General features: G+C 43.6%; 1 protein-coding gene across 11 annotated transcripts in view; it reads right to left on the bottom strand.

Annotated features, from left to right (window-relative positions):
* Window positions 1-14,242, bottom strand: part of RFFL (ring finger and FYVE like domain containing E3 ubiquitin protein ligase) — an 83,301-nt gene that overhangs the window by 13,899 nt on the left and 55,160 nt on the right. For 10 of the 11 annotated variants that reach the window (XM_035300834.3, XM_078373842.1, XM_035300833.3 and 7 more), the window contains 2 exons: window positions 7,634-7,821; window positions 2,102-2,515 (listed from right to left, as the gene is read on the bottom strand). In XM_035300834.3, the coding sequence (XP_035156725.1) occupies window positions 2,102-2,515; window positions 7,634-7,821 (602 nt within the window). The remainder of the gene's footprint in view (window positions 1-2,101; window positions 2,516-7,633; window positions 7,822-14,242) is intronic. The other variant, XM_035300842.3, reaches the window with a different exon arrangement.

Here is a 14,242-nt window from a genome sequence, read left to right as displayed (position 1 = left end):
TGTCTCTACTAAAAGTAGAGACAGGGTTTCACCATGTTGGCCAGGATGGTCTTGATCTCTTGACTTCGTGATGGATCCATCCTCCTTGGCCTCCCAAAGTGCTAGGATTTACAGGTGTGAGCCGGCCAGTTTATAATCTTTCACTGAAAATATCTATCTAAAGGTTTGGTTGGTTTTTCTGTTTTTGTTTTCTGAGACAGACTCTCACTCTGTTGCCCAGGCTGGAGTATAGTAGCTTGATCATTGCTCACTGCTCACTGTAGCACTGACCTCCCAGGCTTAAATGATTCTCCCACCTCAGCCTCTTGAGTAGCTACAGGTGCCCACCACCACACTCAGCTAATTTTTATATTTTTTATAGAGACAAGGTTTTGCCATGTTGCCAGGCTGGTCTCAAATTCCTGGGCTCAAACTATCTGCCTGCCTCAGCCTCCCAAAGTGCTGAGATTACAAGCATGACCCACCATGCCCAGCCAAGGTTCTTTATGGAAAAAGAATTCCTCAGATTATTCTGACTCCTTATACATAGAGTGCTCCAAAAAAACAAGCAAACAGAAGAATGTATTAGAGCTTAGGGAAGAGTTAAAGTCCAGCTGCAGAGAAAAACATGCTCAGGCCAAAGAGGGAGCTAAATGATTTTACTGCAGTTAAATTATGCTATCACATTGGCCTTTATGCCTCAGTGCTTGTCTAGAGCTGAATCGGGGGCTAAGTCCTGGCAAAGGAGGTGGTCATAAACAAGCGGCGGCAGCCATCCACATCATGTGTGGGAACTGACAGCACTAGCACTATACCAGCTCTAAGTAGCTTGGAGCTCTTTTAAACATGGTATCACACATTCAGGTCTCGACATCCTGGCAAGATCAAAAGTAGTCTGTGATTACTAACCCCATTTCCTTGTCATAGGCTCAACATTTGCCCAGGGTGACCAAGAAGTCAGTGACAAAAGAGGATGTGGAAATTGGATCCTGTAGTTCCTAATTCCCCCATATTGTCCAAGCCCTTTAGATCAAGGGTCCCCAACCCCTGGGCCATAGACTGGTACTGGTCCATGGCCTGATAGGAACCCAGATGCACAGCAGGAGATGAGTGGCTGGCAAGCGAGCATTACCACCTGAGCTCCGCCTCCTGTCAGCGGTGGCATTAGATTCTCGTAGGAGTGTGAACCCTGTTGTGAAGTGGGCATGCAAGGGATCTAGGTTGCATGCTCCTTATGAAAATCTAATGCCTGATGATCTGAGGTGGAACAGTTTCATCCCAAAACTAACCTACCCCAGTCTGTGGAAAAACTGTCTTCCACGAAACCGGTCCCTGCTGCCAAAAAGGTTGGGGACACCGCTATAAATAACAGGGTCACTAAGGCACTTGTGCAACATCACCACTTCTTGTGCAATGGTTATGTCCACCGGCCTCACTCTAATCCAGTAGTTCGTTGGTCTGCATGTCTACCTTCCCTTCTCTGGGGGCTTTTTGAGGACACAGACAGTGTATTACTTATTTCTGTACTCCCCAGGCCTGGGTCATGATTCAGTATGTGCTGCTCTTAGCTTACCGCTTCCAAGCCCCCAGGATAATGAAGAAGCCACTTACAAGTACAGCATGCCAACTACTGCTGCTCCCAGACAGCGACCAATAAGAGAAATAGTGTCTCTGTCTGTTTCCCCATCCTCCCTTCCCTCCACATAGCCCTTTGCTTTCCTATATTCCTTGTGATGGTTACTAAGTAACTAAGTTCCCAATCCAGCCAAGGAAGACCAAAACAAAGGAGTTAAGTTGGAGGACAAATTGGAACAGAACTAAATTTGAAGGCTTAATGGTTATTTTTCTCAAAATATTTCTGGAATGATGAACTTTAAAAAATGTCTAACTAGGATAGTTGTGTATTAAAAAAAAATTGGTACTGTGCATATAACCTCTGAAGAAAGCCAAAACATGAGTCTGATATCCAGAAAACACTACTCGTGCACCAATAGTCAGAAAGGCTTCATGTGATCAAGACACTTAGCCTTATACCCCATCCCCACAATGCAGGCAGGAGAGGAAAATGAAAATGAGCCCTCAAACTGGCACAGACTAGGGGAGACTACAAATGGGCCCTTACCTGTTGATTCTCCTGAACCTGGACTGAAGGAACAGAGATGGTTTGTGCAGATGAAGAGGGAAGGTTGGGTGAGGTAGGTGGAACCGTGCTGGAGTGAGGCTGGGTCAGGAAGGCCTGCTCCTCGGGAAAGTCTGGGGACAAGGTGGGGGCATGAGTCCTGCCCTCCTGGGAGATAATTATAGGCTGCTGGCCAAGCACCAAGAGCACCAGCTCTTCTTTCTCCCGGCACATTTCAGTAGAGATGTCATGGAGGCTGAGATAGTCCCTCAAGTCCTTCACCTTCATCTTCATGAGCTCCTCTCGCTGAAAGGCTGTAGCTCGAAACCGTTGGCAGAGAAGGCAGAGGCGGGGCCCATTCCCCACTTGGCTTGAACAGGTCATGCAGAAATGTTTCTTACAGTCCAAGCAGGTCTGCTGCTTAGAGCAAGAGACACAGGAAACCATGTCAGATTGACAGAACAAGACAGAGGATGGGATGGGAGCTTCAGAAGTGCCAAGGCCAGCAGGATCACTCTTACTTTTACTAAGCTCTCTCTCATATCTAAGGGTGTAAGCCACTTTCACATTTTAAATTAAAAGCCACTCAGGGGTGGCAGACCTCCAGTGTGTACTGTGTATATCCATGTACAGGACACTTCACATTTATTATTTAATTTGAGGCTTACTTTATTTATTCATGAAGAACCTGAGGTATTAATCAAGACTACCAGCTTTAGAATCAAAAAGCTCTGCATTTTTATTAAGTCTCCCTCCCTCATTTCTTGCAATGTCACCTTGGGTATGTAATTTAGCCTCTCTGGTGCTCAGTTTCCACATCTGTAAAATGTGGGTGATAACAGATTCTACCTCATGGGATTGTTGTGAAGATTGAGAGAGAATGCATTTAGCATATCTGACACATAATGAGTCCTCAACAAATGTTAGCTGTGTTAATTTTTCTTTTTTTTTTTTTGAGACAGAGTTTCACTCTTGTTGTCCAGGCTGGAGTGCAGTGGAAGGATCTCGGCTCACCACAACCACCGCCTCCTGGGTTCAAGTGATTCTCCTGCTTCAGCCTCCCGAGTAGCTGGGATTATAGGCATGTGCCACCACGCCCTGCTAATTTTGTATTTTTAGTAGAGATGGGGTTTCTCCACATTTGTCAGGCTGGTCTCGAACTCCTGGCCTCAGATGATCCGCCCACCTTGGCCTCCCAAAGTGCTGGGATGAGCCACCGCGCCTGGCCTTCAAATCTTAAACTATAATTATGTCTTCATGACGGTTATGGTGGTGGTGGTTATTACAATTAATATTAGTATTAATTTATTGAGGTACTTTTATGTGCTAGCTTGTCATTTAATTCTCAAAGTGACACTGCAAAGCTGAGGCTTAGGGAGATCAACTATTGTATTCAAGGTCAGGCAATAAACAGGAGAGCTGAGATTCATACTCAAGGTCTGTCAGAGGCTAATGCCCATGATCACATTCTTTCCACCAGGCCATGCTGCATAGCTCAGTCCCATTCAAGCACAGAGCATTTCAGAGTCAAGGACCTGGCTTCTCTTCTCCAAACTTCCCACCCACTGCCCTATGGACACAGGCTCCCCACTCCAGAAAGGCCCACTCAGAGTGCTGGGAACTCAGTGGTGCTTATGACCATATCCAAGACAAATATTTAGACAGTGACGGGAGGCACTCTGGATATCAGGGCACTCTCGTTCCTGAAAGCACAGAGTGTCTCAGGCTACAAGATCGCCTGACAGGCAAGCTGGTACTGCCTGGCAGCAGCTACTCTGACTGTCACTGACAACACAGGAAGGCTACTCAGCCCACAGGAAGCAATCCTCGGCCTCTCACCCCACAGGCTGAGTGAGCACAGTGACATCTGGCTGAGCTCTGTTCTGGCCAAAAGCATGTCACAGCCCCAATAAGAGGCAATTCCTGAGCACACTGGGATTGGCGTCGAGGGCACCCTCACTAATCCTTTAAAGAAGTTAAAAACTTTTTATCCTGTGGTGACTTAAGTAGTAACTTAAATATTTCTTCTCCTCCTTTTCTAAATATAGAAAGCTGTTCAAGCTAAAAAAAAGAATGCTCAAGAGACAAGATTCTCATAGTTGAGATCACAGACACTCTTGTGTGGGGTTGAAGTAAATGTCTGCACAGTTAAGATAATAAGTTTTGTCTAAGTATCATTCATATAGTAAAGGGAAAAAGAAATAATATTTACCATCCAGTTTTGGCTCTTAAGACTTAGAAGGCATTGCAAAGGGACACAGATCAAGCTCCCTAATTCTCCACACAGTTATAACCAAACAATACACTGTTCAGAGATGGACTTAAAAGGATGCATGGCAGCACCAGCATTGTAACGGTTCTGGGACCAGTCACCACACAGGCAGAAAATGGATGCTTTTGGATATTTGGGGTTCATTCACATCTAAAACTTTTCTATTGAGAAATGAAGTGTGCTTAGGATGACTGAGACTGAAACAAAGAGCGTTCAATGCCATAAACCTGTGGGCCTGACATGGAACATTACTTAAGTCGATACAATTTGACAAGACCTAACTCGACATAATTATAAAGCCTGCGTTGCTCAATCAGCCAGATCCAAACAACTCTCTATTCTTTTTCTTCAAATGTGTGTGGCTTATTGGGTGCAAGATCAGAATGCAAAGACAGCAACCTAACTTCTATGCACTCACTGGCTCATGGGGGACTCTGAAATAAGCTGGCCATCTGAAACATACCCTATAGGAACAGGACAGGGCTTGAGGCTAAAATCCCAGTTTGCAGTGGCAGGAGAGAACAGAAGGAAAGGAAAAAAGGGCTGTCTACAAATGCAGGCAGAATGAGCAAAGGACATGCTTATGTATAAATTCTAGCAAATGAGCCAGGCACAGTGGCTCACACCTGTAATCCCAGCACTTTCGGAGGCTGAGGCAGGTGCATCACCTGACGTCAGGAGTCCAAGACCAGCCTGATCAACATGGTGAAATCCTGTCTCTATAAAGTACAAAAATTAGCCTAGTGTGGTAGCGTGCACCTGTAATCCCAGCTCCTCGGGAGGCTGAGTCAGGAGAATCACTTAAACCTGGGAGGCTCAGGTTGCAATGAGCCGAGATCACACATTTGCATTCCAGCCTGGGCAACAGAGTGAGACTCCATCTCAAAAAAATAAATAAATAAAAATAAAATTAATTAATTCTAGTGAATGGTTCAAAACAACTGAGTAACCAGGTAGCATGAAACATGAATTAGTGGAGGCAACTAATGTGCCTGCAGAAATGCCCAGCATGCTCTCAGATATCCAGCATCACAGAACTGGCCATGGCACCTCAAGTGGGCACCACCGCCCTTCAGGAATGCTGTGTGCAGGGCTCTGCTGGCTCCCGTTTGCCAACTGCCCTTCCCTTACTCCTACTCCTCCTCCCATCCCTATTTCCTGTAACATGGGAAGTAGTACATGAGAGAATGTATATAAAACCTTAGCACAAGGTGGATGCTCTAGAAAAGGTAACACAGTCACCTTTTATTTCCTTTCCCCTTTTACCAGCACCTAAGATCCAGTCCTCTCTTTCCACTCTGAGATCTGAATATCACCTTCCATGGCTCCAAGCACAACCTCCTCCTCCAAGTGGTCCAACTAAAGAGGCTGGGTGCCAGACTCCCTCCAAAATTGTCAGGGTCATTGCTAAACCACAGATAGGTATTAACAATAGAGATGGGATATTTGGCTTGTGGCAAAATTACAGCCTGCCATTTCTCTTTAGGACTGAAAACTCAGGGAACATAAGAGCCACATCTTACTTATGTTCTCTCTATAAAGTTCTAAATGCTTTCTCTATAAAGTCCTGTGCTTTGCACCCGATGAGCATTCAGAAAAGACTGACCATAATGAAGAAAAAGGAAAAGAAAAAGAAGGATCCATGTAATCATTTCAATTCAAGCACTTCTAGAAAAGACATTTTGAAAGCCCCTGGCTGTTAAATGCCAAACCCTTAAGATAAGAATGCTGATCCACTTAAGCATGAAATTGCAAATGAAAAATTCTCATAGATGAAAACACCCTTAATATTCACAAAATTCACTGTAAATTGCACAAAATTAATTCCTACTTTTATAGCAAGAAAATATTGTACCAATAACCATTTTTTACTCCAAACTGTAATTTTTCTTCCCCCCATAGCAGCTCTTCTTGTTACACATACTTTTGTTACACCGTATGGTGTAACATCGTCCCCACCTCCCTGTCTGACCGCCAGCTCCCTGTTAAGCAGGGATGACCTTTTTCATCTCTGCCTCCCTAGCCCAGGCAATACCTGACACACAGTAGATATTCAGTAATTCATTTCCAATGAATAAGAACAAAAGCACCTTATTTTAATCATTGCCATGCTTCTGTACTCGGGTCTATACTGTCATCTTCTACTCGACATGCCGAATGTGTTTTGGGGAGGGGGCTTTGGAATCAAGGTCCTGGGTTTGAATCCCAGCTCTGTCATTTAATAACTATGTGATCATGAGCATTACTGACGTCAAGGGAAAAGAATGAGTATTTTAATATCTCTCGTGCTATTTGTCAGGAACTTAACACATTCAGAGTTCTTATTAATGTTAAACCCTAAGCTTTAGTTTCTCATATGTAAGATGGGAGTTGGGAGAGTCTAAAAGTTATATCATAGCTATTGTGAGGATTAAATGAAATTTAAAAATCTAAATTCCTTAAACAGTCCTTTGCACATAGCAGATGGTTTAAAAGTATGATTTTCTCTCAAATTTCCCACAATCACCATTTTAACATCATATCCTATCACCCACTCTAGGCTGCAAACCTCTCATTCTGCAGAAAAATGCAGAATGCTGGAGTTCTTTATCCAGGTCAGGGTTTACCTTCTGCCCTAGTCATGCTTGACCACAGATAATTCTGTGGAAGAGGAAGAGGAAGGTGCACATCCAGACACCATTATCCAGCCAGTAATTTTACTTCCAGCTCATTCATCTGGGAAGCATGGCTCCCAAGCATTTCAAATGAAATCTGCTAGAGTAAATAAGTTCCAGACTTTGTTATGGTCTTAATGTACCTGAGGCATCCTTGACATTGTTTTTCATAAAAAGAACAAGTTAATCTTCAGTCAGACGTTTGTGATGGTAGCTAATGAAGAAAATAACATTCTAAGCATCGTGCTAGGCACCCTTCATGGCTTTCTTGTCTCCCTTTATTCTCACAACACTGAAAGATGAAGACTACTATCATCCCAACTTTATAACAGGGAAACTGAATCTCAAGAGAGGTTAAATCATACAGCTAGTCGGTAGCAAAGCTGACAAGTGAATTCAGATCTAATGACTCCAAATCTATGCTGAGATGCTTTGCTTTTGCTTGGTTAGTTCTTCTTGAACATTTTTGTGAAAGGGACATGTCTAGGTCTGGGTCACCATCATTATACAGGGAAAGGCAAGGTGGCAAGCATTCATAGAAGGGTCAGCAGTGCTTGCCCATGGTCCAGAGGCTACAGTGGCAGAGCAGGCCAATAAGTCAGCACTCACCTTCCTGGCTGTGTTTGCAAAGTGAGCCCCACAGGACTTGCAGCTTGGTTCCGAGCCTGTTGGGGAAGGGAAGGAGCTGTACCCAGGGTTGGAATAGGCCTGCATCCTGGCTCCCTGGGGTGGTGGGACCTCCTCAGGCTGTCCATCCAGGCAGAACCAGTTGCAGCAGGTTGCCCACATGATAAAATCTGGTGCAAGGGAGGAAAGGAGAAAAGTTCAGAGTTAAGACATGCCTCTACTGACCTTTCAGTGTCCGAGAGCACAGGTGAGCAATAATACTCAATCCACACATGCCACCAGGGTAGAGGGGAGGATGTGTTTTCAGAGACCACAGTTTTCTTACGCCTCCCTCTCCACCACAGTTCTTGTCCCACATAAGAGGTAAGCATAGACACCTCATCTGCCAGAACAAGATGGGCTGTCAAGCTGGCACTCCACCTTTCAAAGACAGCTGAACCTTGATTGGGTTTAATCTGAGATCTAACTTCAAATAAAACCTTTTCTTACCTTAGCAATTACAATTGGCTTAACACCCGCTTCATTGTTCAGAGAGACAGAACTTTATCGTACACACTGGGATACATACTCACAATGACTGTGGGGAAGACTATTATTATTATTATTTTTTTTTTTTTTTTAGATGAAGTTTCACTCTTTTTGCCCAGGCTGGAATGCAATGGCAAGATCTCAGCTCACGGCAACCTCCGCCTCCCGGGTTCAAGTGATTCTCCTGCCTCAGCCTTCAGAGTAGCTGGGATTACAGGCATGTGCCACCATGCCCAGCTAATTTTCTATTTTTAGTAGAGATGGGGGTTTCTCCATGTTGGTCAGGCTGGTCTCAAACTCCCAATCTTAGGTGATCTGCCCACATTGGCCTCCCAAAGTTCAAGGATTACAGGTGTGAGCCAATGCACCCGGCCAAGACTATTAATTGCTTTATATAAATGATGCAACCCAGGCTCAAAGAAATCAAATACATAGCTAATATACAGAGAACTAATATACAGAGTTGAGATTCTATAAACCCAGGTTTGCTGACTCCAAACCTAACATCCTTTTCCCTATACTACGTTGCTCCTTCATTGATTTCCCCTCCTGCCAGCCAGCAAAACTACTCTTACATTTGTACCCCCAATCCCAGATAAACTTCTATCACAGCACATATCATACTTTCTTGCACTGATATATCTTGCCCTTTATTTTCTACTATTAACCTATAAATTACTCCAGGGCAGGGGATATTTATTCATTAGGTACAGTACTGTTCCCTAGCACTGTTGTCCACATAGCAGAAACTTAACAAATATTTGCTTTCTTGCTGAACCAGAGCCTCTGTAGGTTTATTAAGAATTGTTGGGCTGGGCATGGTGGCTCATGCCTGTAATCCCAGCACTCTGGGAGGCCGAGGAGAGATCACTTGAGGCCAGGAGTTCCAGACCAGTCAGGCCGATGGTTAGAGATGGTGAAACCCATCTCTACTAAAAACATAAAAATTAGCCAGGCATGTTGGCAGGCACCTGTAATCCCAGCTACTCGGGAGGCTGAAGCTGGAGAATCGCTTGAATCCAGGAGGTGGAGGTCGCAGTGACTGGAGATGGTGCCATTGCAATCTGGCCTGGGTGACAAGAGTGAAACTCCATCTCAAAAAAAAAAAAAGAAGTGTTGGCCAGGTGTGGTGGCTCATGCCTATAATCCCAGCACTTTGGAAAGCCAAGGTGGGAGGATCACTTGAGTTCAGGAGTTCAAGACCGGTCTGGCCAAAATGGCAAGATCCCATCTCTACAAAAATTAGCCAGGTGTGGTGGTACACACCTGTAGTTCCAGCAACTCAGAAAGCTAAAGTGAGAAGATCACTTAAGCCTGAGAGGCAGAGGTGGCAATGAGCTGAGATCATGCCACTGCACCGCTGCACTCCAGCCTGGGTAACAGAGTGAGACCCTATCTGAAAAAAAAAAATGTTGGTTTATTACTCTCATTTTACATATCAAATGCAGGTATTAGGGACAAAGGACTGATGATTTTTATGATCACAAAACAAAGAGGATCTGGAGCCAATCCCTCAAATGTCCGAATAACCTAACAATTGTAAGAATAACCACTCAAATGCCAAGCACTGAGGTGAGATATTAACAGATTAACACCTATGTTTTTCTCAGTAGACTAAAACAGCCAATGTAGACATTTTGAGCCTGAACTCTTTACTTACAAAGATAATAAATGAAACATTTAATGTTATTATTTGATAATCAGTTCATACAATAGAATGCTTCGCTCTGTCTCCTGACTCATTGTTTTAACAAAGGCACTTTCATAAGCTGGAAGGAAATAAGAGGCCAACTGATCAAACTGAGTCATTTTATAGAGGAAAAAAGAATGAGCACCAGCAAGGGGAATTAACTTCCTGGGTCATATAGCTCATAACCTTAGGCCTCTTCACTTCTCTAGGTCCTTTTTAGCTTTCCAACACTGCCTCCAATGCACCTGTGATATAATTCATTCTCCTCTGCAGGGGTCCCTGATTAACACCTGTCTCCCCAACTTGCCCGTGACCCCCACAACAACAGGGATTGTGAGAGCCTTACAGCACCCAGTTAGACAGGCAGCTCAACAAGAACTATCAAATGAATGGGTCATATACAATATCTAAGGTTTTCTGTTCGTTTGTTTTGAGACAGAATTTCACCCAGGCTATAGTGGCACAATCTCAGCTTACTGCAACCTCCGCCTCCCAGGTTCAAGTGATTCTCCTGCCTCAGACTCCTAAGTAGCTGGGACTACAGGCGCCTGCTACCACGCCCAGCTAATTTTTTGTATGTTTGGTAGAGACGGGATTTTACCACGTTAGCCAGGATGGTCTCGATCTCCTGATCTTGCGATGCACCCGCCTTGGCCTCCCAAAGTGCTGGGATTATAGGCATGAGCCATCACACCCAGCCACACATATGTTCAATCTTCAGGACACCAAAAACATTTCTCTCTGACACCATATAAGTTATCTGAGGTTTCTAAGTTCCCAGAAGAGAAGGACCTAATCTGCCTTTACTTGCAATTAACAGTTCACATGGAATAATGAAGGTTCTTCCCAGTGTGTATATGATAAAGTAAATGATTTCTTTGTTGGCAAGAGACTGGGGACAACAGAAGAGGAACAGAAGAGGAGTAGCCCTCTGAAATAGAAATTTAGTGATTTGCTTTTTTAAGACGGGGGTCTCTGTCACTCAGGCTGGAATAGAGTGGCATGATCTCAGCTCACCCTGGGTTCAAGTGATTCTCCTGCCTAAGCTTCCTGAGGAGCTGGGATTACAAGAGCACTTCATCATATCCAGCTAATTTTTGAATTTTTAGTAGAGACTGGGTTTTGTCATATTGCCCAGGCTGGTCTCAAACACCTGACCTCAAGTGATCTACCTGCCTCAGCCTCCTAAAGTGCTGGCATTACAGGCATGAGCCACCACGCTCAGCCAAATTTTTTAATTCTTTTTTTTTTTTAAAAGAAAGAAAGAAAAAAAGAGTGAAGGAGAGGAAGAAAGGAAGAAAAAGACGGAGAGAGAATGGGAATATTGCTTTATTCTAAAAATGGGTATTCATAATGGCCGATCAATATTTTGTGTATTTAAGGTGGAGAATGTTTATTTTGTGTATTTAAAATGGAGAGCTCTATAAATATTTATTGAGTTTACTTGTTCTGAATCTGAGTTCAAGTCCTGGATATCCTTATTAATTTTCTGTCTCGTTGAGTCTAAATCTCTTTATGAGTCTTATGTATCTGGGTGTTAGGATCGTTAGCTCTTATTGTTGCATTGATCCTTTTACTGGTATATCTTTGTTGCTTTGAAGTCTATTTTATCAGATGCGAGAATTGCAACTCCTGCTTTTTATTTATTTGTTTATTTTTGCTCTCCATAAGGTTGGTAAATCTTTCTACATCCCTTTGTTTTAAGTCTTTGTGTATCTTTGGTGAAATGGGTCTGGATGTAGCATATCCTTAGGTTTTGGCTGTATCTTTTGCTTGGGGGATTTAGTCCACTTAAATTTAGGGTTACTGCCATTTGATGTTAACTGGCTATTTTACCCATTCATTGATGTAAATTCTTCTCTATGTTGATGCTCTTTACTTTTTGGTATATTTTTAGAAAGGCTAATACTGGTTTAAAGAATTTTTTAATTCTTTAAATCACAAGTTGATAGACATATCTGAGACAGTAATAATAAAAAGAATATAGAATCTATAATAAGAAGGCCGTCTATAATGAGAAGGCCTCAGTCCCAAGTCCTGCTCTACTACTTAAGTGCTGTGTTACCTACCTCTAACAAGTAATAGACTTTCTGTACTTCATTTTTCTTTTCTTTTCTTTTCTTTTTTTTTTTTTTGTGTGTGTGTACTTCATTTTTTTCATCTGGACAGTTTGTATGCTATAAAGCACTATATAAACATTAGGTGTTATCAGCATTATAACAATGCTTTTAACTTCAATTTTTCTGGGAAGGCAAAGGTACAAAATAAACCTAATAAACCTACAGGTTTCACAGTTACCATCTGGCTTTCTGGGCTTGTCCCCTACAAAGAGGACAAGATTGTAGGCAATTGATTAACTTTGTTTTTTTTGAGATGGAATCTCACTTGGTTGCCCAGGCTGGGGTGCAGTGGAAGGATCTCAGTTCTCTGCAACCTCTGCCTCCCAGGTTCAAGCAATTATCCTGCCTCAGCCTCCTGAGTAACTGGGATTACAGGCACCTGCCATCATGCCTGGCTAATTTTAATATTTTTAGTAGAGATGGGGTTTCACCATGTTGCCCAGGCTGGTCTCAAACTCCTGACCTCAGATGATCTGCCCACCTCAGCCTCCCAAAGTGCTACGATTACAGGCATGAGCCACCCACTAACTTCTGTTAAACTCTCTATTCATTCATGATGCGTGCAATTTTTTTTTCTTTTTTTGAGACAGAGTCACATTCTTATTGCCCAGGCTGGAATGCAATGCTGTGATCTTGGCTCACCGCAATCTCCGCCTCCCAGGTTCAAGTGATTCTCCTGCCTCAGCCTCCCAGGTAGCTGGGATAACAGGCATGCACCACCACACCTGGCTAATTTTGTATTTTTAGTAGAGACAGGGTTTCTCCATGTTGGTCAGGTTGGTCTCAAACTCCTGACCTCAGGTGATCCGCCTGCCTCAGCCTCCCAAAGTGCTGGGAACAGGCATGAGCCACTGCATCCAGTGATGCTTGTAACTTTTACTGAAACCAGTGCCTTGCTGTTTCCAGTGCTAGGTAAGGAAGGTAAAATACCTACCCCTCAAGGAGTTCATGGTCTAGTCAGGGTACTAGAAATGTTAACTAAAAATTGAAATTTCAGGGTGATCAGTGCTTTAACAGAGGTTTGCACCATGTATTATTGGGGGGCTACAAAGAGGGAAGTGATCAGCTCTACAGGGCCAGAGGGGTGACCAGAGAAGACTTTTCAAATGAGGTGCCACACATCCTAACTTGATGTGGGAGTAAGTGGGACTTTAGCAGAAAGTCGAGAAGAGAAGGAATTTTCAACAACAACAGAAAACAATATGTACCATGGCATTAAAGAAACTACAAAATGCTTGATTGGGTCAGAGGGCACGAGAGGGGGTAGATGAGGGTACAAGTAATAAACAAAGAGAGATGAAAAACCTTGTATTCCCTGGTAAGGAACCTGGACAGGATCCTATATGTAATGGGACACAATTAGGGCATTTTGCTGTCTCATTTGCATATTAGAATCCGCACTTACAGAAAGATCAACAAAAGGCCAGCTGGAAGCAGGAAGTTGCTGCAGTAGAGGGGCAAAGTATGCAAATATGGAAAATTTACAAAGGCACAGATATGATAGAATGAGCAGAATGAGTTAGCAGGTGAGAGAAGATGGAGAGAAAAGAGAGTCTAGGACAAAGTCTAGGATCTCTGAATTACACAATGGGATAGATGGTGGAATTACTTACCTAAATGAAGCCCTCAGGAAGAGGCATGTATCTGTATGAGAAGAGGGATGGGTTAAGATGATGCATTGAGGCCGGGCACGGTGGCTCATGCCTATAATCCTAGCACTTTGGGAGGGTGAGGCGGGTGGATCACGAGGTCAAGAGATCGAGACCATCCTGGTCAACAAGGTGAAACCCCGTCTCTACTAAAAATACAAAAATTAGCTGGGCATGGTGGTGCTCGCCTGTAGTCCCAGCTACTTAGGAGGCTGAGGCAGGAGAATTGCTTGAACCCAGAAGGCGGAGGTTGCGGTGAGCCAAGATTGTGCCATTGTACTCCAGTCTGGGTAACAACAGCGAAACTCCATCTCAAAAAAAAAAAAAAAAAAAGATGATGAGTTGAGTTTTTGTACTCATGGGACATGCTGATGTATACATGGATACAGGTCTGGGTTGAAGATAAAGGTTTGGGAACACATGGCCCACTGGAACTACGTAAAGCCAGAGTGGGCCCAGAGACTGATTAGATGGTCTGGGTCAGCAGAGAAGAAGGCATGGGAAAATCACATCTACAGGGCAAACAGGGGAAATCCCACAGCAGAACAGAGGGGAAAAGAATGCTCAGAGCAGGAGGAACTGGAAGAGTGTTTTAGTTTCAAGA

The sequence above is a fragment of the Callithrix jacchus genome, chromosome 5 (assembly GCF_049354715.1).
Source record: "Callithrix jacchus isolate 240 chromosome 5, calJac240_pri, whole genome shotgun sequence".
In the NCBI taxonomy this organism is placed as follows: Eukaryota; Metazoa; Chordata; class Mammalia; order Primates; family Cebidae; genus Callithrix; species Callithrix jacchus.
This window is presented reverse-complemented; position numbering and strand designations above follow the sequence as displayed.